The following is a 25,555-nucleotide window of genomic DNA, read 5'->3' on the forward strand; positions in this document are numbered from 1 at the left end:
CCAAATTACACCGCCGGACGGCCTTTTACTCCCCGCCCCATTAGAAAGTCCGTCCTCCCCTTTTCCGCCCGCAGGCAATCGTCACAATTGCCTGCTGGGCGGAAAAGGCCCATAATATGGTGGCGGTGCAGGAGAATGCCTTTCCATGGCGAAGACGCTGCCATGGAAAGGCATGTAGATTTCACTTTAGGGGCCCGTTGCAGGCCCCCGTCTGGGTTGCACTTGGGGGGTACCATACATTGGCATACACAAGGGGGCAGGCACCGCGTGATGCCTGTCACGTTGAGCATGCCAATGCACAACATGCATATTCAACATTGTGGCAGGTGTTGCTTACAGCACCACCCGACACAATGTTGAATATGTGGATGCGACCGCCAGCGTGGCGGTTGCATCCTAATTGCCATAGCGGGACCACTGCGCCTCTCACGGTCGGTCCCGTCTACCGGTGCGGTGGCGGGCGCCGCCATCGTAATAGGCCCCATAGTTCTTTCATAGACAATGCCCCAGCACATTTTGCGCTATAGGCATGATGTTCTTGGCAAGGAAACAATTTACAATTTTGCTCAGGGCATGTTGCAAGTATGTGGGTATTCACCACGTTGCAAGTATGTGGGCATTCACAAACCTTTGAAAAGCACATTCTCACCATGGTTACCATTGGATATATACTCCTGTTGAAGGATGGAGTAAGCCCCTACGGAGTGTGCAAATGTGGAGGAAGCACCACAAAATGTGTATAGGTGTGAATGGAAGGGTTTCTCTGGTTAGAAAATATAACTCCCCACCTAAAAAAAAATAAAAAATTAGCAGGTGCAAATGCCCTTCAGCATGACATCTTCCCATGCAGTAATGTGGACTCACTACATTTCCACATATGTGAATGACTAGCCATGTTCTCAGGAGTATCTCTGGAATCTTTGAGAATTCCAGAACATTTGGACATTTTAAGTAAATTGTAGTCATACAATTACCAGTGTAAAATATCCACTTCTTAGGCCTCCATTGTGTGAATCGTTATTATGACACTCATTCTTAGTGGCCTTTTAATTCCGATAGTCCCCATAAAAACTACAATGTCGCATGACAATGAAAATGCTGTGTCTTCCACCTAGAGACTCTACCTACTAAAAGCAGTTTGGATACTGTTTAAAATATCAAACATTAGAATAGGCAAGGGATATGGGTCCGGAAATACTGATTCCCATAGTAATGAATGATTTCTAAGGGTACCCTCAGGATCCAACTCATAAGAAAAAATCCCTCATCAGTAACTGATACCCCTAGTATCAGTACTATGGACGGTTTGTTCAGCTTAAACTTATGGCTTTGTAAATGTTCTTGAAAGCACTGTTGTGAAAGAAATAGCAATCAATATTGGATACAGCTAAAGGAATGTTTCTAGTTTTTTTTTCTAAAATGGTATCTACATAGCCATTGTTCAAGCGTACAAACACCAATATAATAATAATAGGCAAAAATTTTGTCCGATTGTTAAATGTTACTTGTTTCCTTGCCAGGAAAGCATTTCTAACTTCTTGAAGGTTTCCTCTTTGTATTTGCCCATTTTCTATTATGTTTATTTAAGAAGACATTTTATTTCTACCAGTTACAAGTTGTTTTCTTCCAAATTTGCGTGGATCCTAAGTAGTGGTGCTTTTTACTTAGGCACAACGTGTGCAAATTTTTAAAAATATTTATGATAAATTCAACTATATTCTACGTTCTGTAGTTGGCAGACTTCTTATAAACCCTTCAGTCTTGTGGCAGAAAGCAAAACTGATGAAATCACTCAATACACATTAGTTACCAAACAGCTTTCTTCCTCTTTAGCAGGGTTCTCCAAAGTCGGTCCTGGAGATCCAGATCCATGCCAGATTTTAGGATAACTACATTTATCTAAATGGGGTTATGCTAAAACTCTGGCATGGCTCCGGTCCTCCAGGACCGACTTTGAAGAACCCTGCTCTGTAGCACCCTATACAGTATGAGAACCATCCGCTTATTGCTCTGCCTCAATTTCGTTTTTCAGGTCTCACCTAATCCCAGAAAACTGCCTTCAAGACATTCTGCACTCCCCGACTTTCTAGTTACATAATACTGAATTACTGATTGACAACAAATTTGGCTTCCACCTTCACTGTGGTTATTAGCCACATCCCACCTAGAATCCCCATTTAGATTACGTGAGTTATTCATGGCCACAATACAGGTCAATAAGTGTGCCGTGATCATGCTCGATCAGTCTGTAGCCATCGAAACAGTCAACCACAACATTTTGCTTTGATACTTGAAAGACTCAGTAGGCATCAGTTGTACAGCACCCAAATTGTTTCCTTCCTTAATTACTATTTGCATTTCTTTAATATCCTCAACCACCATAGTAGCCTACTTTGTGGCTACTGGCTCAGCTTAATCTCTATCACTCTTCTATGTCTTTGTGGCCCTGTCGCCCCAGGTCCTCACAGTTATGTCAACAACATCCAGAAGCATTTCAATCACAAGTAGGAGAGCCCAGAGTCAGAAAATTATTAAAAGGCTGCATAATTGTTCATCGTTAAGGTCTACACACATAGAAGACAGAGGTCCTGCTTCTGGGGCCACTGAATGTGCACCTCTTTCCATACACATGGTGAACCTCCATGGGCTCGCACCCAGTCCTTGCCCTCCAAGATTGTCCTTAAGTAATATCTTGTCCTTGTGCCACAAGTGAAGTTACAAAATCAAAGATCTACCACCTGCGAGGAATCCTTCCCTTCTACAGTTGATCATTCCAGGGCTCATTCACTTTAAGCGGGATCCCACCAAAATATTGAACAGCTTGCAAAAGGCACAGGACTTTTCTGCCTGCCTTAATGCAACCTAAAATGGTCTGACCAGCACCCTATCTATAGACAGACTAGTTTAATTTTAGTCGTGCCCTTGAATATTTGCAGGTCCCAGTTAGGAAGGAGGGATGAAGAAGTAGTTCACAAACGCTTGTTAAAATTTGAGATGCATGAACATAATTTATTTTCTCCCACCTTTTGCCTTTAAACCGCGCTAGGTTTTATTGTGCTTTGCAAGACACCTTCTTTACATAGTTGCATGCCCTTTACATTTTTTATTTTATTTCTTCAGCACAATTCACCTTCAATTTCCTTTGACTTCAGCTGAGATAGCTCCAGAGTCCATACCCGGTGCTCCCTATTAGACGAATGTTGGGGTTTGATCCCTGCTAGTTCCAACAAACTTTTTTAGCGTCAGTGATTCCTTGGCTACCTCAGGGAATCCACCCGCGTGTCCCTCATGGTCTTCATTTCAAGATCGTTGCTCTTTTAGTGAACCTTGTACATCTCTACACCTCCTTCTTTCATTTGGTCGGTGTTGGTTTTTCAGTCAATATCTAGTTCTCCAGCAGCAGATTTCCAGCTGTATACCACTTCTTTCTGAAAACATGGCTCCAAATCACCAATAAAAAGATGAAGTCAAATTATCCAGACTCTGTAGGCATTGATTGCCTCATTAAACTGACAACCAACTACTTCCTGCCATTTCTACCACCCAGTGATGTAATTTCCTCTGGTGCTCTATAGGCCCTTGTGATCTGCAACCCAGCATCAGATGCAAGGCTCCAACCTAAGGGCTATTTGAAACAAATTAGTAAATAAGTACATTTATTGTTCAACTTGTAGTTAGCTTCGAATCGAATATTCAAATCAGCCTCGATTGACAATTAGCCGATTTGAACTGCTATTATATGACTGTGGTCTCTGAAACTTTGACAAAAAAAGCTTAGTGACCTTTGGGTCTGATCATGTATACTATCATTAAGAAAAGGTGCTCTCGAGAAGCCACTGACATATCATTGTTTACGAATAGCCTTTTCATCGCCTCATGTTACATTTACATCCTATATATTGTGCCGTTTTGTTACTGGAGAACTGTAGGTGTTAAAGGATTTTTTTAAATTAATTTATATCCTAAGCTCAGCCCATGGAAATAGTAACCTGGTTAGATTCACAGAGATGTGACAGAGAGTAGGGCTGTTAGAGACAAGAGGTGTTTGACTTCTGAGGAAGGACTGTTGCTGCTATAGGATAAACAAAGTACTGAAGTTTTTGAAGTTCACGGTGGAAAAATTAAAAATGCCTGACAGATATGCCACATCTCATTATGTTTTACCTCACGCCACTTGGTATATTTTGAAATTTTAGACTAACAGAAAGTTGCCATTTATTTTGTGAAGGGCCCGACTTACAAACAATAACAGTAGAAAATCTAATTCCGTATGGTTACATGCACAATTGCAGCAAATTTCTATCTTTTCTGGAATGCTTTCCTGAAAAGTTCAGACTTTCAAAGCATTTACGCATTTGAGTAGATAGTGTATATTGTGGTACCTGTAAATCGTGTAGTGCATCTGCAGTTGCTTAATGTTTATTCTTCAAAGGAAAAAGAGTAGACCATTCTCCTAACGTAGAACCAAATCTGGGGTGTTAACCCTCCCCCACCCCTTTCTCACCCCAAAAATAGATTTATTTCTGCCTTTTCGAGGTGTAAATTTCCAACTGTTTTCAGATGAATGCTCGTAAACCTTAAGTTTTTGTGGATGTTAACCATCTTTTGCATATGCCCTGCCCTACCCCAAAATAGCAACACTCCACCCTTGTGAAGACATTTGCTCATATACAAAATCATACTGTAATTAGGGGTGGGTGAAATTTGTGTAAGTTGCTTTCATCTAATTACGCACATTTTTTTGCACCAGGGCACATTTTGTGCTTAAAAGAAGCACAAAAAAATACAACTGCTGAGAACAACACCAGCTCGTATTCTGGTTGTTCATGTGGTTTTCACGCTCCCCCCTATAATTTTGCCTCAAAAAGAGGTATATTTTTGCAACATGGCACAATGGTGGAGTTTCATGACTTTTTTAACAGGCACAACATTAAATTTGTGAATCACATAGTTGAATTTACACTTCTAAATGCTGATATTTCAGCACCAACCTGCTACTAAGGTGTGCATACAGCTCTATGAATCTGACATTACAAATATACTTTGCTATGAGTAGGAGTAGGCTTGCACCTAAAAAAGAAACGTAGTCAATAGCCTATCTTCATATTAGTGGGTTATGTAATGACCTATCTTATTTTCTTCCTTCAAAGCGTTTAATCAATATCTTTGTATCCTTTCACAAAGAGAAGTATTGACCAAGCGTGCTCATTTAATTTTTAGGTCTGGTATTATATATTTTTTGTTTTACTTGCATGCACTTTCAGCCAGCCCTCCCCATCCATTGGACTGTTGTTGTATCACTTCACATTTTTCTTCTGTCCAGCATGCACCATGAGGCAGTGAGTCAGCCCACATCAGCCCTTAGCTAATTTCACTGTGAGTTACAGTGTTCTGCTCTTTCACAAGGAGCACATCTGCCACAAAGTAGTTTCTTTCGATGCCAGAGACTACTATGGCAATATGTGCATTTTGAAACTAAAAACATATTTTTGCTTTTAGCCAGCATTTTTTATTTAATATTACTCAGGGCCAGGAGCTCCCTTATCAATAAAGTTTTACGAAAACCATGTCAAAACAAAATAAGCATTGACGAAACCAGAGGGCAGGTAGCAAATGCCAGACCTATTAGTTTGGCCAATACTTCATTATATTCAGAGTGTCTTTAAAATCAATCTGATTCAGATTACCAAATCTTTACACCACCCTCATCTGCAGGACATGTCTTTTTCTATGATCTGTTATGAGTTTGAAATGCGGTTAATTAACACATACAAAGAAACATGTATAGGATGACTGAAAATGCAGGAAGGATGTGGAGAGCAATTCAAATACCACTGTCTGCATTAGGTTGATTAAATTCATTTTCAGATTTTCAGTCTCAGGAGCTGTGATGGTCAACCCAACAATTTGACAATAAGACAGTGGCTATAGATTACGATAGACTGCAATAATAAACAAATCATTTGTTCTAAGATAACAACATAACTGTAACTTTTTAAATCATTTAAATTCTCGGGGTCTGATTCACAAAGGTAAACTTACACTTTTGTTTGAGTTTATGATTGTTTGCTATTCACAAAGGTCACATTTGTAAGGATACTACTCGTAAAATACGTTTGCGAATAGCAAATAATCGTAAACTTACACAAAAGTGAAAGTTTACCTTTGTGAATCAGGCCCTTAATGGTTGTATTTTGGGGCTAATGATAGGATTTTTTTAATGAAAAACTACATAAATAATTAGGTTGTCTAAATAGTGACTATTCACAATTAATGAAACACTTTTTAAACATTTCATTTTTGTAATGTCGTAAACATTCAGCAAATTTTCCAATTACATGATATCCTTTTCTAAACCACAGCATCAACGAGATCCTCGTCTAAATGAAATTTTATTTCCATTCTACGATACGAAAAGGGCGATACAAATAATTGAAACTTATGAACCAGATGATATCCTAAAGCAAAAAGGTAAGACAGAGCAAAGTTTATAAATGGAAGCAAAGACTTGGTCTGAAATGAATATTGATAATGCTGTAAACATTATTTACTAAAAAAAGACCGAGGTCAATTCTATCTCCTGTTCCCCTCAGGTTGAGGTGACATAGTAAATCAATAAAATCAAACAAATCGGTCATAACAGTTAATCGAAGTTTCAGTGCTCCTGTCGAGATCTGGGCAGTACTTGTACTATGCAATACTGCTTCTACTTTTTCTGGTGTTTATCTTTTTCAAAAACATTTGATGATTTTTTCACTATAAAAAGGTATGTCTTATTGAAATATTCATTAAACTATATAACAATATATCAATTTTACAATAACTTGAAGGGAACCCTTATGGGACCAGATGTGTGACTTTGGATATTGTGAAGCGTCTTCCCATCTCGATTGAAAATTATAAATGAAAAAGAAAAGTTTCAAAGTCAATAGATCAAGTATAGTCTTACAAACTTCCAAGGTTGTTTAGACTTTTCTTTAATATGATTTGTTTCAGAGATAGGTCAACGCTCCGCCCATAATCTCCTTGTGTTTGCTTTGTTCGCCCTAAGTTGGCAGGGTATGCCCAGACGTGGGTCCTTTGCTCACTTTGCCACTGGATTTAAGCTAGCCTGGCTGATGAGGTCTGTTAGCCTGAAACCGGTCCAAGGATGCTTGTTTCCAGTCCAGGGAAGACATGGCTTGGCATTTCGGGCTGGACTTGTCTCATGAGGTACAGGGTCAAGACTGATTTGCATACAGCTGTGTCTGAACTGGGGTGGCGAAAGGAGCTAAAGAATGATGATGGATTCAACCAAGATCTGTTACTGGGGGTGAGTGCCTGAAAAGTTTCAGCGCTCTGTCCATCATCTCCTTGGGTTTGCTTCAGAGATAGGTCAAGCCAACACTTGTTTCGTGATGATGTAAATACAAGGGGCCTCATTTATGAGGTTTTGCCTCAGGGCAGCGGTGCATACATTCCTGCTGCTCTGCCCTTAGGCAAAAGAAAAGGATAGGAATGCACCATATCTATCAGACACAGCGCATTCCTTTCTTTTTCCCCTGTGCGGGCACACATTGGGCAGCCCTGATCCAACTCAGGCACCTTTGCACCATGGTGCAAGGGTGCCTGCATTGCAGGGATGATTTATTTTTGCGTAGAAAGGGAAACCTTCTTGCAGAAAAACAAATAACAAAAGAGGCATTTTCCTCTTTCTATGTGTGCTGCAGAATGCAGCACACATAGAAAAAGGAAAAACTAGGAGAAAGAAAGAAATTTCTACTCATTGTGCCTCCCTTACGTCTCCCCTGGCGAGGCGTAAGTTTTAGCGCTGCTTCAGATTTACAATTTCTTGTAAATCTGGGGTAGTGTCAAAAAGCCAAGGGTGTTGCTGGGCATGCCCCCAGCAACACCCATTGCACACCACTTTAATGCAGCAAAAGGCATTAAAGGGAATAATATTTGGAAGGCAGCATTAAGCCCAAAAAAGTGGCTTAGTGCTGCCTTGTAAATATGGAGAAGGCTCCTGCGCCACCGAACGTCACAAAAAGTAGAACGTTTCTTGCCACTGCTGACCTCAGACCTTGCATTGCATAAGGAACTGTTTTCGCTCCCTCCCTTTGTTTCCTTCTGCTGCCTGCACCTTTCTGTATGCTCTGTTTATTAAAGAATGGAGAACCCCAGCAGCCCCCTAAAGCCTCCTTATACACTTCAAGCAGGCTATCGGCAGGCAGCCATCTCAGAACTCGATTCTGCACTATTTCTAGGTGGCCACCCTTGTGCATACACGCACACGAATGTGCAATAATCATCTCGGAATGATTTTCCTAACCCAAAAATAAAAAATATACCAAGATGCCCCCCACATATATATGCACACATGGTAGCTATCTTGTAATGGTTTTGTTAAAAATCATAGTTCCGTGTAGGCACACATACATAGCGACCATCTGGTACGTTTCTTTAATGTAACATTGCAAGATGGCAACAGCAAATATATGAACTCAGATGGTGTCCATCTTGTAATGATATTTCTAATACAAAAACGAAACAATTGCAAAATTGCCACTGCACCTGTGTGTGTGTGATTTTGTGTGGGTGTGGGAGTGTGTGCAGCAGCCATCAGGGAAAAAGCAAACATTAGCAAGGGGGTTAGAGACATAGGGCCATATTATCAAGAAAGGGCGATACATTATCGCTGCTTTTATCGGCAGGAAACTGCCGCTAAAGCCGCGATAATGGGCTTGATAATATACCCTTGTGAATTCCCATAGAAGCCCAGGTACTGGTGTTAACCTGGGCTTCTATGGGAATTCACAAGGGCATATTATCAAGCCCATTACCGCCGCTTTAGCGGCAGTTTCCTGCCAATAAAAGCGGCGATAGTGTATCGCCCTTTCTTGATAATATGGCCCATAATCTTGTTACATTAGTAAAGAATACAAGACAGCATAAAACTAAAAAACTTAGCGGGGGTCCTTCTACTGCCCTTTGCTTTTCCATCCCATGGTTATGAAGCTAGTGGAAACCGAATCAAAGGAGGCAAGTGCTTATCTTTCAGAGAAGTTGTATTATTATCCTCTTTTTTCTGTTCCTCTTGTTTTCCTGGAGCATATGGGCTTAAAGAATAAGGCAGAAGACATATTTACTAGAATAATTATTTCAGCAAAGGAAACAGTTTTCTCTAATCATGTAGGCTCACTGAGGTTATTTTAATCATGCTCTGAAACAGAAAGCTTATTAAAAAATGGACAGTATTTACCAATTCCTCAATGTGTCATATGATGTAGTAAATGGAAAATACAAGAGGCAATCTGTATCCTTTATAAGTTGAAAGAACTACTGTATTGTTTCCACAGGGCTTATGTCAAGTGATGGGTTTTGTAGATATTTGATGTCAGATGAAAATGCCCCTGTCTTCCTTGACCGGTTGGAACTTTATCAAGAAATGGAGCAACCTTTGGCGCACTACTTCATCAGCTCCTCCCACAACACATATCTTACAGGCAGACAGTTTGGCGGGAAATCTTCTGTGGAGATGTATCGCCAGGTCCTTCTGGCAGGATGCAGGTTGGGAAAGAGTCATTCTTTACATTTACAATGCTCATTAATTTTACAATGAAAACAATTTGTTTAAAAAAGAAGTTTTGTTCATCAGTGTTCTATCGCTGTATATTGGAGCATGGGAATATAGGGCCATATTATCAAAAAACAGCGATACCCAGGTTAACACCAGAACCTGGGCTTCTATGAGAATTCTCAAGGGCATATTATCAAGCCCATTATCCCCGCTTTAGCTGCAGTTTCCTGCCGATAAAAGCGGCAATAATGTATCGCCCTTTCTTGATAATATGGCCCCAAGATTTTATAGAGTGAAATTGTTGTTAGCATGTACTAGGCGCAGATGTGCGAATCATATACATGACAAACGCAAGACAAGACTTAGTTATATGGTCAAGTTGGCAAAGTGCATACAACGATGGGCTAGAATTCACACAAGTCCACATGCAAATTCAATTCAAGCCCAGGTTTCATTACAAAAAAAGTTTGTTGATTACTAGGAAGGAGAGTTGTTGTATCCGCAACATATTGTGCTAAAAGAGATATTAAATTATTCTCAGTTGTGTTGCAGCACAAACAAGGTAACTTAAGATGCACTTCAGATTCTCTATATTGTCTCTACTGGTTTGCAGTAAGGCGACAGGCCACGCCTTTAGACAAGATGCAAAATGTGTACAGTTCATCATGCTTCACTGAAAGGACTCTTCAGGCGCAGTGCTATCATATCTCTAGTGCACAGAAAATTCCTTACTGGGGCTAATCAGACAAGGGAAAAGACATCCAGATATATGGTTGTTTCCAAATTTAAGACGTGATTTATTTGTCATTACTTCCACTGCTTCAATATAGGCTTTGATGTTTTTCACACATGGCAACTGTAATTCAATCCTCTGTAAATGGGTGCAAAATCAGTTTGCTTGCATCTGGTGATATTGGGCAGGCCGCTGTATTCACTTTATCACACAAAAAGGAGGTAGGAATGCGTATTCCGTTTTGTGGCACGTGCTCAGTGAGTAAAAACTGCCCTCACTCACAAATTTGTGATATTCTTCATCATCGGGCTTGTTTACTGGGCTTGTTTACTGACACCCGTGCGCAGACCAACGCCTGGGGTGGAGCAAAAGGTAGGGGAAGACAATACAGCTTGTGAAAGTTAAAACTAGCTTGGATGTGTCCCTAATTCTAATTTTATTTCTAGGCCACCCGGGCGGGTTTATAAACATGAAGGATGGTGGTGATAGGAGAAAATTAGGATCACTTCACCCCATCTTACTGCAAAGGTGTGGACATATTTCTGCTGATTCAACTGCGCCCACAATGTTGGGTCATTCTGGCATTCATCAGGATCTTTAGGATCCCAAAGCACAACACCCTCTGATCCTAATTTAGGATCCCTCTAAGCTAGGGTTTTTATAATTGACTCTCTCGTTTAAACCTGCAAAGAGAGGAGACCTTCTATACGATCCTCTTGCTCTAGAAAAGTAAATATGTAAGAGCAAGAAACCCTTCTCGTAAGTGCTCGTACATAAATCTCACTCAACATCCGCACACCACCACCGCCTAGAGCCCCATGTTATCTCACTTGCAAGCTCTTACTATCCAAATTGGAATATTCGTTATGGAAAAGTTACCATTTCATTCAACTGCAGGTGTCTGTAACTTCCATTTCTAAAGCATCTGTCTTCCCTTGTTTTTGCCGTACAAATGCATGTGAGGACGCATCGACATAAATAAAGAATTACTGATATATATATCTATATATATATATATATATATTACCTACTGGCGGTAGCCAGTAGGTATATATAGTAAGGACGGGTTCCCATAGGAAATCCCCAACATTCTATTGGGAATAACTTATGTCCTGGTTGATGAATCTTCGCAATTTTCTCAAAGAAGATGGCTCACTCCGCTCCGCTCCTTCCCTGAAAATTTGGGGGGGATTCGTCAAGTGGGGGCTGAGAAAAAAGGGGGGTCCCAAAAACGTGTTTTCCACATGTTAATTTCCATAGGACCTTTAGACTCGGCTACAGCTTGAACCACTGAAGGGAATTACACCAAACTTGTCAAAATAGTAGTGTCTGGTACGCAGATCACGCTTTTGGTAAAATAGTGTAAATCCCTCCAGTGGTTCCTGAGAAAATTAGAAGAGAAATCAATTATATATCTATAAGCGCGCACGCGTGCGCGCACCCCCGCGAATTTTCGGGAAAAAATTTAGGGGGGGGGGAGCCTTGGGGGGCTTCTCTCTTTTGTTTTAATCTTTTTATTTTAATATCAAGGGTGCCCACCCCTCGTTTTGCCCCCCGAGATCACTGCCGCGGCCCGAGCCGCCTCAACATGGCCGCCGCCTGGTTGTGGGCGGGGCCGGGAGGACGTGGTTTCCGCTTCCCCCCGCCTGGGGAAAGCCTTGATGTGTCCGCCGGTCTCCCGTGCCGAGGGGGAGACCGGGTGGTGAACACGAGAGAAGGCTCATCTCTGCTGCACTCAGGGGAGCACCTGCTGCCGCCTGACCCGGATCCTGGTCCCGAGCTCTGGCAGCTTCACAGCGGCAGGACAGGTGGGCAGGGCCGGGAGGCGGTGTGGGCTGGGCCGGGCAGAGAGGCAAGGCACTGGGACGGACGGACTCAGAGGCTTCCCCGAGCGACCCGGAAGCTGCACGCAGCCTCCGTCCCTCCCTCGGGACATCTTTTAAAATTGTGTGGCAGCACCTCTAAACACTGCACCCCCACTCCGCCGCCGAGGGAGCACGTCTGCCGGGGGTGTCCCCCGGTCTCCAGTGCTCTCTTTTAGGGCCGCCGCCAGGGTAGACTCCGCAGCCTGGACTAACGCGGCCGCCAGCGGCAGTCCGACTGGTGCTGGGGCACACCTGTCCATTTACACTGTGCCCAGGCGCTACTGCACTCGGCTCTGCACCAGACACCAGCATTGCAGGCCGTCCGCAGTCTGTGCTGTGCACTCCTCTGCCCTGGGGTGAAGTAGCCTCTTCTCTTTATATGTCTTCTCTTTTCCTATCACCAGATACAAAGCACACCTGTTTATAAAAAGCAGACGTTTTGTGATCAATAGCAACCTTTAATTTCAGGTGCTCTGCAGCAGTTTCAAGATCTTTTTAGAGTTTCTCACAGCTCAAAAGGGTATAATTTGTCATATTCATCCATTCCCATGGACTTCATTGCTTGGTTTTGCTCGTGAAAAATTGTCACTCATAATCATTGAAATGTCACTCATAATTGCACTGAAATTTAAAAAATGTCACACATAGCAATCCGAAACCTTGGCAGCTATGCAGGGGCTTGAGGTGACTTTCATGGTCTACCAATCCAAAGTGCACCCCAAGAGTTGCCGGGGGGACAGCTGCCCGACCGACAGTGGAGACAGGGCAAACCCGCCACCCACACCCTCCTCAAAAGTGATGTGACGAGAATTGGGAGCACCGCACCCGAAACCTTGGCAGCTATGCAGGGGCTTGAGGTGACTTTCATGGTCTACCAATCCAAAATGCACCCCAAGAGTTGCCGGGGGGACAGCTGCCCGACCGACAGTGGAGACAGGGCAAACCCGCCACCACACCCTCCTCAAAAGTGATGTGACGAGAATTGGGAGCACCGCACCCTACCATCCATCCACAGAACCGTTCACCTATCGATCCACCTATTTTTATTCAATGTATTCTGCTACAAATTACTTGCATACCTTTCACCTATCCTCAAACACTGCTCACCCTGCACACTCACCCACCATTTACTACGCACAGTCACCCTGACATTGTGCAGGCAGTCTGATACTGCTCACCCACCACTCACACAGTCCACCATCCAGCCACCCATCCATCCAGCCACCCATCCAGCCATCATACATCCATCCATTATTCATTCATTCATGCATGCATGCATCCACCCATCCATCCAGCTATCCACTCAACATGCATTCACCCATGCATCCATCCATCCACCCTGCATCCAACCATCATGCATCCACCCAGCATTCATTCATCCACCCACCCATCATGCATTCACCCATCATGCATCCACCAGCCATCCATCCATCTTCCAGCCAACAATCATGCATCCATCCAATACCCAGCCACCCTCCCACCCACCATTCATGCACCCCATCCATCCACCCACCCATCCATCCATCCTGCATCCATCCATCATTCATGCATCCATTCACCCATCTATCATGCTTGCATCCATCCATGCATCCACCCAACAATCATTCATCCATCATGCATCCAACCATTGTTCATGCATCAAAAATCGGATCCCTAGGGATGCTCAGGTGGTCCTACAAGGATATTAACATATTTAAACGTTATCCGCTAATAGAATTAGCATTTTCAAAACCTTGTAAATTCACTGAAAAAACCATAGGTTTCTGGCCTTATATATATATATATATATTAGCTTTTAAAAAACCAATGAAATTCACTGAAAAAACCATAGGTTATACACTATATATAGTTAGGAATTAGCCTTTAAAAAACCAATGAAATTCACTAAAAAAAAACATAGGTTTTAGGCCTTATATAGTTAGGAATTAACATATAAAAACCATTGAAATTCCTCCTATATAGTTAGCTGGACATTTTATTGATATAAAACCAATGAAATTCGACATATAGTTAGGTGCACTAACTATATATTTTGCTCATCCGCAATCCAATGCTGATGATGTCACATATTACATCATTCATGACATGGTCAGTGACATCACTGATGACATCACTGATGACAGCTCATTTAACATCAATAATTACACCACTGATGATATACTTCATGTGATAATACAATGCACCTCCTTACACTCTAATACACCTAGTGTAAAATACAGAGTATCATTTTTGAAACTATTGACACACCAATACCATTTACTACATACCCACTAACTGATTCCTACGTCTACATGCACATTCATTCATTCACCCATAAGGTCATTCGTACATACTGTCACTCATCATTGCAACACTATCATATGCACTCATACACCTATGCAGACACTCACACACTGCCACTCAACCATGGAGTTACTCACACACCTACTCAGTCCTGTAAAGAATCAATCACACTTTGATTTCTTCATCTATACAGTTAAAGACAGAACAGCTTACATTTTCACAGATATACAAACACATACTTACTCACTTATACAATCAAATCCTTCATCCATACTCTTATACATCCTCTCATTCTTCAATATGTAAAACATATTTAAACTTTACAAAAACACACAGACACTGGATGATGTCATCAGTGATGTCACTGACCATGTCATGAATGATGTAATATGTGACATCATCAGCATTGGATTGCGGATGCGCAAAATATATAGTTAGTGCACCTAACTATATGTCGAATTTCATTGGTTTTATATCAATAAAATGTCCAGCTAACTATATAGGAGGAATTTCAATGGTTTTTTATATGTTAATTCCTAACTATATAAGGCCTAAAACCTATGTTTTTTTTAGTGAATTTCATTGGTTTTTTAAAGGCTAATTCCTAACTATATATAGTGTATAACCTATGGTTTTTTCAGTGAATATATATATATATCTATATATATATATCTATATATATATATCTATATATATATAGATATATCTATATATATATATATAGATATATATATATATATATTCACTGAAAAAACCATAGGTTTCACACTAGTTATAGTTAGGAATTAGCATTTAAAAAACCTACTAAATTCACTGAAAAAACCATAGGTTTCACACCAGTTATAGTTAGCTGGAAATTTTACTGACATAAACCATTGAAATTCCCACGTTATAGTTAGTTGGACTCACTATAACTTGCGCGCCTGCAATGCACTGCTGATGACGTCATATATTACATCACTCATGACATGGTCAGTGACATCACTCATGATGGCCCCCGCTTGACGAATCTCCCCCACATTTTCAGGGATGGAGCGGAGCGGAGCTGAGCGGGCCACGAACTTTGAGAAATTCGCGAAGATTCGTCCACCGGGGCCAAAGGTATTACCAATAGAATGTTGCGGATTTCCTATGGAAAGTAGATCCTAACTATAACTACCTACCGGCGACCGCCAGTAGGTAATATAAGCCCATTCCCAAGTGTGTTTCCACACGACGAATGTTGTTCTCGCCTTGCGGAAAAAAGAAGAAAAATAAAAGGAATAAAAACAATGCACTCGAGCTATTGCAGGACAGCGATTGGAGACCAATGGAAATCTGGGCAGAGAGGGTAATGAGGACGTCGTCACTTCCGGATCACGAGCAGGAACGTTTCCCCACGTGACCGGAACAAACTTCCTGAAATAGGGAGTCACAGAGGAATGAGACTGCCACTTTCATAGCGATAGGCACGTAATAGCCAGGCAGCACTCCCACCCTGATGAAGTAAGGAGTCGGGTGGGGAGTGGGGGACAATATAACAATATACCTATACCCACTTAATACTACGGAAACTGCCAGGCAGCATAGGAGCTTCTTCGAACACCGGGCACCTAAGCCATGTAAGAACAGGGACCCCGTATCAAGCTCCGACAGTAATGAGTGGACATCCGATGGGGTACCATCTAGATCACACCAGCTGCTTTAGTAGGTTTCCAGATGAGCATTAATCACTTTTACCTAACGCTGAGGGACAGACTGTGTCAAGTGTGAATCATTTTTTACAATTCATACATCACTCTTTGGTGATCTAATGCAAGGTCAGACTGTCCCTGCAAGCCTGCATATATCCCCACTATGTATGCATCGCTGGCAGGCACCCTTACCAAAGTGTAGTGCATATTGCCTATAGCTGTGATGATGGCCTCAGCTAACAACTGATCTCTGTATGATGCTGATGTCTTTCCACATTCATATATTTAAGTCCTGAGGAGATAACTGCAGTTTATAGAAAGATAAGCTAGTATCTGTAATCTTATGAAAGGCCATCCACACAAGCTGTATCTGGACTGGAAAATATTGCATTAGGAATTGGAAAACACATCACTTCTTAGGTAAAAGGCCACAGTGTTCATGTATGGGTTTAATTATTTATTTAATGGCTTTCTGGAGCACTGCTGAGCCACCTGGCTGTAGGTAGTGCGTTTTACATAAAACAGAGTTGTATAATATATAAAGCACCAACTTCAAAACATAGAGTCAATTTACAAGGATTAAAAGGTGTTAGATGACAATAGCCTTGAGAATTAACCCGGGAGCAGGGGGGATCTTGACATGTTTTCGGTAATGTAATACTGTGGCCTGACTTCTTAAATCTGGCTCACGGGATTTCTAGGATGATGTGACCGCCCATGAAAACATTTGAGTTTGTGCTTAGTAGAATTATACATTTTAGCTTCTGCTTCTGAGTCCCGTTTGCCTTCCACGGATGATGAGCCATTCTGACGAGTCAGGGGGATGATTTAAGTGAATAGCTTTGTACTCCAGGCACCAAGTTCTGAATTTATTATTGGCTTCCAAAATTAGTCTATCCAATTCTCCTACAATTGGTGAAAAGTGGTCAAATTTGAAGATGTTATAAGTCTAGCCATGGAGTGGAGGTTTTATTCCAGGGGTGCGAGGGAAGACTGTGGTGAACTTGGTAATTTGATAAAATCGAGATGTGGAATGCCAAGGACATGCACTGTGGTTTTAACTAATGGGGGTAAATATTTATTGTTGCCAAGTAACAGGGTAATGAGTAAGAGTAACCTGAAAGGTTTACTGCGGTTTACTGAGGTTGAGTTGAAGGGCTGGACACCATCCACCTATGGTGCCTCAAATCCTCTAAGTCCCCTCCAACGAATCAGTATCTGATTTGTTGTCAGCCTATCTTGTTAACTAACAAAAAATACACTTTTGCATGTCCTCCTTCAGGAAAAAAATATATAGTATAGAGATGCAGGCTGCTTTAAAGATCAGAATAGACAGAGTAAAGTTGTGAATAACTATCCCCCTGAGCAATATAAAAATGTCCCAAAGTGTTTCTAGGAAGTACTGACATCTAAACCGTATTTACCAATATTCTGAACATTCACTCCAGTTAAACCCAACTTGGAAAAGCGTGAACTACTGTTTCTTGAATATCGTCAATTTTGCGTCAAAGGTGAATGAGCATAATAAGGGTAAGAGCAAAGATCATTTGTTTATGATTTCATTAGCACCCACCTGAATCCTTTCACCCACACAACAGGCAGACAATCAGGCCAACTGTTACTGTTTGCTTTATGTGCCTGTCACACGTTTACCGATCCCAGATTGCAGGTCATCAGCAGTAGTTAGCGCTAGCATTCAAAGCACTCTGATTGGCCGAGCCAGTGCCAGCATTTCATATAGTATGCAAATGCTCACTAATAGCAGAGGGCACTGTGATGTATGAAAGACTGTCACTGTGTTTGAACACTGTAGCGCACAACCTGATAAACACACTCAAAACAACATTCAAAGGTTGCTGCAGGATGAGTCATCACAATCTACTATGGGTAGGTCTGCAAAATGAGACCATCTTATATCGTTGGTGCAGTGGTTGCAACAGCAGCAAATTGTATTGCTTCCCAAATACCTGACTTTGAACTATTTAAACTTTATATAAAAACCAAGTTCCACAAGGATGCATCCAACTTATTTCAATAACTATTTTTGGGGGGTGTTGGTAGTTATATAACACTGATCTAACCAAGGGGATTGGGCAGTCATTTGACGAGTGGATACTATAAAGGAAGCTCCACTTTATTGTCTAGAATGTCACTAGGGAAATATCAGAGAAATCAATCAACCAATCAATAAATCAATCAATCAGTAAGCTTATAAAGCGTGACTACTTTCCCATGAGGGTTTCAAGGCATTGAGGGGGGGCTGCGGTTCAGTTGAAGAGCCAGGTCTTGAGGTCCTTCCTGAATTGCGGCAGCGATGGTTATTGCCAGGGGCAGCGAGTTAAAGCTCTTCGTAGCGAGGTAGGAGAAGGATCTTCCTCCAGCCATTGTCTTGCGGAACCGTGTGATGGTGACCAGTGCCAGTTGGGCAGTTTTGAGATGTCTGGTGGTAGTGTAGAAGGAGAAGCAGTGTTTGAGGTATTCAGGTCCAGTATTGTGGAGGGCTTTGTAGATGTGTGTGAGAAGCTTAAATGTGATTCTTTTGTTGACACATAGCCAGTGAAGATCTCTCAGGTGACTGTAGATGTGGTTGCGGTGTGGGATGTCCGGGATGAGTCTGGAGGCATTCTAGACAGTCTGTAGGTTTTTGGGTAGTGCCAGCATAGAATGCAAAATAATTGCTCAGTCCAGTAAAGTACACAATATTGTGTAGTAAATATTACTGTTGACATTTTTCTAAGATCTTTTATCCTTGCATGGCCAACACTAGGCTGAACAACTCCTATTTACCAGAGTAACTGTTTGGTATACTTTTTTTTGTTTCTTCAGGTGTGTTGAGCTAGATTGTTGGGATGGCAAAGGTGAAGACCAAGAACCTATAATAACTCACGGAAAAGCAATGTGCACAGATATTCTATTTAAGGTAAGTTTCACAAATGTTATATGCCATTTTCAGATTAAGCCAATTTAATAATATGTTATTGCGTGATAAGCTCTTAAACGGCCATGATGTTTGATGGTAAAGCTCTGCTGCAGTTCGCATTCAAAATATAAAAAAAAAATATATAACACCATAACACTTGCTTTGAGCTGCATTTATTAATCTGTGCTGCAAGCAAGCAAGCAAAATGGCATATATTTCCAGGATTTCAAATAAGGTCATTGTAAAGCACACTCGTATGCCATTTAAGTTTAGGTCATACGCAGTTTTTCATCTGCCATTTTAAGACAAGTTTTTTTTGTGTGTATTTGAATTCAACTTAGATACTGATTCTTGGGCCCGTGTTTGGGGTGGCAATACCATACCTGGAAAATGTCAATACCATGGGTGCCTTATTACGAGTCTGGTTTCAGTACTAATGGAGGGACCAACCACAGGTACTGAAGTATGTGTTTTACAGCTTTAACAAGAACCCAGTGTCTTTCACCTTGGTTCTTTGTCTGATTAAAGCAGGCAGAATCTTTAAGTGAATTGTTCAAACAAACCCAAGGAGACCGAGACGCTGCTGCCTCGTTTGCACTTTTTCCAGCATGCTCGACTTGACCAAACACGGCATTTTGGATCTAGTGGCTTTACTCACCGGGATTGTACACACCACACCACTTGACTTCTGATGCCTACCCTCAACTAAACAAATAGCGGCTTTCAGTACTAACAAATCCCTATACGCATTGTACAAAAACTCTTCAAGTGAAATTCTGTGGGAAAATGAGGAATTAACAGGTATCATAGGAGTATTCCCATCACCCCACTGATTCCTAATTTCTTTTTTCTTTTTTCTATTTCAAGATTTTTATTAGAAGAAGTTTTTACAAAACAGTACTGAGGGGCCCCCAGGGTCCCACTCGTAGTCCCATGAACTTCACCCACCGCTAAGTTACAAATACTCCCTGTATCAGTATCAGTAACTCTGTGGGTTGGCTACCTAAATTATTAAAATGGGGCTTGTAATTAAGCACTTAGTATGCCATTTACAAAGTGTGATACTATCACCAAATTCCGAGTAATCTTGTAGCCAAAATATGCCTGATGTAATTCAGTATCAAATTGCTTCCCTGTACAAGCACCAGCGTCATTTTCCTGGATCACTAACTACAGTGTGTACCCAGAATTGAAGCATGGCCATCAGTGCTGTAGCACGTAAGGATGTTAGTCTAGGAGTGAGTGGCTACTGTCTTGGTGGAACCTGTGACAGAGCTCTTATAAGGCCAAAACAATCTGACTTGATAAGCTGGTTTCTGTAAGGAACTCCTGGTTCACGCTTGGGACCTTGACATAAGCAGGAAAGCCCCTCTCAAATAAAATCAATGTGATGTACGTGAATTAAAATGAAACCAGGAAATAAAAAACTTATATTAGCACCTGCAACACAGAAAACCATAGGAAAAAAAGAGAACTGTATTTGTATTTTGTATTTATTTATAAATATTATGCATATTATTCAGCCTATACCAGAAAACAGTGTATTTTAATGGCGGAAGCATCTTGGGGGTGATGCAGTAATCAGTTATGGTAGCATGTAATTGTTAGAATTGTGGGTCTCTAGTTGGCCCAGGTAGGTACTTGTGACAAATAGGGAGCCTCTCTTCTAGTCAGGATAAGGGGATTACACTCCTAAAATAACCCCTGCTCACCCCCTTGGTAGCTTGACATGAGCAGCAAGGCTTTATCTCAGAGGCGTTGTAAGTTAAGCATTTGTGACCACATTCAGTAACCCAGTGACAACACAACAAATGTACACCACACAAGGTTGTATATCAAAAATAAGTGTATTTTATATAGAGTTACCACAAGACCAGTACTATTAGATTTTAAGAGTTCTGGTTAAAAGGCTTAGTTCAAGGTTCTGTGCGAGTCGGTAGCCCCGTCTGTCTACAGCGTTGTAGAAGCAACACTGAGTCTAGCGGACCGCGTCGGGACTGGCCCACTCAATTGTCGACAGAATCAGTCACCGTACATTTTACTTGAGGCGGCCGGCACGAATGTGAGAGCCGGTTCCGGTGTTCATCGCGGAGAAGAAAGGAAGCGTTGCAGGACGCATTGTCCCTCGATCCGGCACAGGCAGTGGCCTGTTGACAGAGTCGGTGGATCCAAGGCGTACGTTGCAGGGCGAGACGGTGCTTCATTGCGGTGCTTCCAGCTTGCGGTGCGGCGACAGAGTCGGAGTTCGGAAGCTGGCGTCGATCAGTCCGGACAGCGGTATACTAAACTCAAATTTCTACCATGTTCTCTGAGTATGTTAGGATTATAAACATGTAATAATCTATCAGTCCATTCTGGCCTATGGAGAACAGGTAGCCTTGCAATAGTGAACAACGAAAATGGCTGTAATTCACTATTAGGACATGCCACACACATCAGAGCTTGTCCTACCTTATACTTAAAATGGACCCTTCCCTTGGGCCTACCATAGGGGTGACTGATATGAAGAAAATGGAAGGTTTAGGGACTGGCAAGTGGGTGCACTTGCCCACTCAGCATGACAGTACCAGGCTGCACGCAGGCTCTGCAATTTCAGACCTTAGACACGTTTTACAAGGCCGCTTCCGTGGGTGGTACAACCAGTGCTGCAAGCCCACTAGCAGCATTTGGAATTACCTGCCCTAGGCACACTCAGTGCACTGTACTATGGTCTGACAAGTAAACCAAATATCCAGTCATGGAACCACTAATCAATAAATCAATTTACAGTAGAAAGCACTCGCACTGTGGCACTGGACATCAGTTGCACATTGCCCAACGCATCCAAAAATGGAAGGGAGACCCACGCCAATGGTGCCAGGTGGCACAGTAATGTGTGGACATTTTATAATAAAAGGGGAAGGTCATTTCATAGATCTATTACAGTTGTAGCAAAGCATTAGCCACCTAGCCTTTTTCTTTGCCATTTGCTGGTAGATATATTTCAGCCCCTTCTGGATTAGTGGCTACTATTAGTCTGCACACATAGATCAGTGAGGTAGTTGCGAGCTCTATGGTGCATTGTTAGATATTGTGGCAGATTACATTTCTGTCCATCCAATCGTTCAGAGGTAATGTCAAGTTCCAACAGGTCCACTGTAATTCTTCTGCATAGCCTACATTTCCTGTGTCTTAGGGCCTTCTGCCCACACTAGATTCAGGAAGGTATCAAAATTCACGATTTTTCCGAATAAATACTTTCTACCTCATGGTAGGAGAGTACTAAATCTTCACTCCTCGTTGGATCCAGGCAGATTCTCTTCTTGTAGAGGGCTAAATACTTTAGATGATTAAAGAATACATCAGTCAGACTCTGATGATGAGGCCCTAGGCTCTTATAAAAACATTACCATCCTTCCCACACCCCATATTTCAGGAGAGGGAAATGGCTATCCCAGGGTTTCAGGCATCAAATATTATATCCCCTGTCTTGGCTGCTTGGAAGATACTACTTCCTCCCTACCACTTCTAGTCCTGCCCCTACCAGTTCCGCCCATGCACTATAAAGGTAATCTCTTTACCCAACACTAGGGTCAGGCCTCCTGTAGAGCCTGGTTCCACTGACTTTATAGGAATTTCGTTAATTAATGGGAACTGTGTAGTACCTTGAGGGGCTTCCTTCTCATACAGGGTGGGTACTGCGTGGCCAATCCTTTGAAGTAAGAGTTTGTCTGCTGAGGCCACAAAGGTATGAATGAAGTGTGATATTAGACAAAATGTGAATCTATTTTGGAATGCGCTTCAGCTAAATGAGGCAGAATATATTTCATATTACAAACCTGGCATGCCCTAGATAGAGAATTTAACTTCACTAGTCGTTTCAGGCCACAATACCTACACAATGCAAATTTGGCCTTGATGGCATTTTAAGATCAAACTCTACAGTTTTATGGATTGAGTACATTGTGTACAATAAGAGCATGCGGTGCATTTCAGGCTGCCAGGAAAACAACTTTCATTCCAAAATTAGATGCTATTTTATTATTGAAGCTGGTGAAATATTCCTTTTATTCTCAATTCCCATCTCTATTTACTGTGAAATCACACATGTTTTTTTCCCAGAGTGCACGTTCTATTTATCACCATTTAGCACCTAAATGTACTTTAAGTTACAGCTGAGAACATTTAGCTAAACCTATTCAGTAGGTCAAAACCACTCCAGTGGACAAAACATTAGGGATTGTATCAGATAAAGTGAGCACTGAAAGTGCTAATATAGAATATGATCTCTGACTTAGTTTTGGGCTGACTAGTGTCTTACTAGTTGAAGAGCTAGAACAGCAAACCTTTACTAACTTATACCATAGTTAGTATAACTGTTGCTTGTTACAGTAACTTTAAAGGTATGGGCTCCTTTTGCATGGAAGTATAGCATTATTTGTTGAAATATCTAAGGTAACCAACAGAACACAATAACACATACAGAACAGTATAACCGCACATTTAAAACTAAATAGGGACCACATTGCAGAGAGGAAAACAAAACGCAGGACAAACAAATAACAAAACACATAACCAACAGAAGAAAACTACAACACAAGCCTTCTTATCAAACATTACCACGCTCAGAAACCTTTTTAATAATACAGTGTTAAAAGGGTGTTTGAACTTACCACTTAAAAGTACCATGGACATGAAATAGTGGCAGCAAAAAAAGTTTTGTAATCCACCCAATAAGCCCTGTCAAAAACAAATGGGTAAAACACAGCAAATAGATGGAGTTTTTTTTACATGCGAGACAGAAGCTAAACTACTACCCAAGAGATTCTATCCCTGAAGCAACAGAACTAGATTAGTATGTTGGATCGGGCATGGTACATTTCAGTTTTACTTGTTTCTGGACACTCTAAGAATCACCTACCTTGACTCTGCTCTCAACAGTAAATCTATCTATTCCTTATAAAAGAACCTCACACATGAGTAGTATCATGACAAACTGCCCATGGTTGCCTATTGTGTACATAGCCATACAGGCTATGTGGTCGAGTTTGTATCCTGTCTCTTTTCTCTACAAGCACACTGGAAATAGATCTAAGGATAGGGTTATCAAATTGCAAAGCAATTCCCTTCTCTTGAGCTGTCAAATTTGCAGTTGACAACTGAAATGAGCAGTTCACTGTCCACTCGTTTTCAGTTCTGTGCCCTGGATAGACTCTGCTTCCATCCCACAGAGTGGTAGGTATTTCTAATTGGTTCATGGAGCTTGTCCTGACATAGGGCCTAGTTATGAGTTTGGCAGTCCGATGGATCACCAAACCCACAGTGGTGGTGCGCCGGCAATCCATTCAACAGCAGCGGTCAGAGGCCTACAATAAGCATACTTGAAAGTTTCTTCACCGCCACAGTTTTCGTGGCAGTGAGCCCGCCATGATTACTGTGGCAGTGAGGAAACTAAGGGGACCCTACAGGGACCCCTGTTGCCTCAGGGCCTGGGGGTGCATGCACCCCCTGCTCTTGCACAGCAAGGTTTCACAGTCCATGCCTTGCAGGACTGGGGTTAGGCAGGCCCTCGGCGCTGCTTTTCTAAGGCTCGCTTATGAGCCTCAGAACTGGCCCACCGCTGGACTGCCATAGGTCCGCCTGCCAGACCAGGAGAAAACTCCTAATCTGGTGGGCGGTCTGCAGTCGGCTTCAGCGGTTTGGGAGCATGGTGGAGGCGTGATGGCCTGCTCCCACACACACCAGTCAAGTTTATTCAGCTATGGGGAAGGTATGGCTCCTGAATATCTACTCCAGAGTATTGGTTAACAATACTATCAAGGTTAAAATATCAGGAGTACAAAAATATTGAGATTTTAAATATTGAGAGCAGGTATATAATTTCCATACTGTAATATTGATGTTTAAGATTGTCATTTTCTCTATTTGCTAATTAAAACAGTTTTGATGTGTTTTATATTGTGTTAATTTTCGTTGTAAATTAATATAGACATGTATGTTTAATTATTGTTTTCGATATTATAATTTCTATATGTTATATTTTAGGGGCTGTGGGACTTACTGGGGCATTGAATGGGTAGTGTTTAAAAAATATATTATTTATTATTATGTATATTTTTTATGGACTATAATTTGTATAAATTTGCATTGTTTTGCTTTATTCATTTACCTATGTTTTAATATTGTTATACATTTCTGCAATTTCGTTTACAAGTTTTGGGCATTAGTGGCATATTGCGTGTGTAATACCTTTTAAGATAGTTAAGAGTTTTTTTTACAAAATATTATTTTTAAATATATTATTGATTTAAATTCTTATTTAGTACAATAAACGAGAATCATCTTAAATAAAGAAGTACAAATATTAATGTTCATTCATTTTTATTATAGGTAGTATAAAAAAAATATTAACTGGGGAATTGGGCGCATTCTTTATTATTATTAGGGAGATTAATTAGTGTAAGTGGGGAAACATCCTTTACAACGTGGTGTTTTCACCGCGCGACCTTTACGATGCAGCCATTACAACGCAGGTCGTTACTA

At 41.4% G+C, this 25,555-nt stretch overlaps 1 protein-coding gene across 5 annotated transcripts in view; it reads left to right on the forward strand.

The window, feature by feature from the left end:
• PLCB4 (phospholipase C beta 4) overlaps positions 1-25,555 on the forward strand; it is a 1,177,624-nt gene that overhangs the window by 739,806 nt on the left and 412,263 nt on the right. For all 5 annotated transcript variants that reach the window (XM_086927702.1, XM_086927703.1, XM_086927699.1 and 2 more), the window contains 3 exons: positions 6,363-6,471; positions 9,339-9,549; positions 18,940-19,033. In XM_086927702.1, coding sequence (XP_086783828.1) covers positions 6,363-6,471; positions 9,339-9,549; positions 18,940-19,033 — 414 coding nt within the window. The remainder of the gene's footprint in view (positions 1-6,362; positions 6,472-9,338; positions 9,550-18,939; positions 19,034-25,555) is intronic.

Source organism: Lissotriton vulgaris, chromosome 6 (assembly GCF_964263255.1).
Source record: "Lissotriton vulgaris chromosome 6, aLisVul1.2, whole genome shotgun sequence".
NCBI lineage: Eukaryota > Metazoa > Chordata > Amphibia > Caudata > Salamandridae > Lissotriton > Lissotriton vulgaris.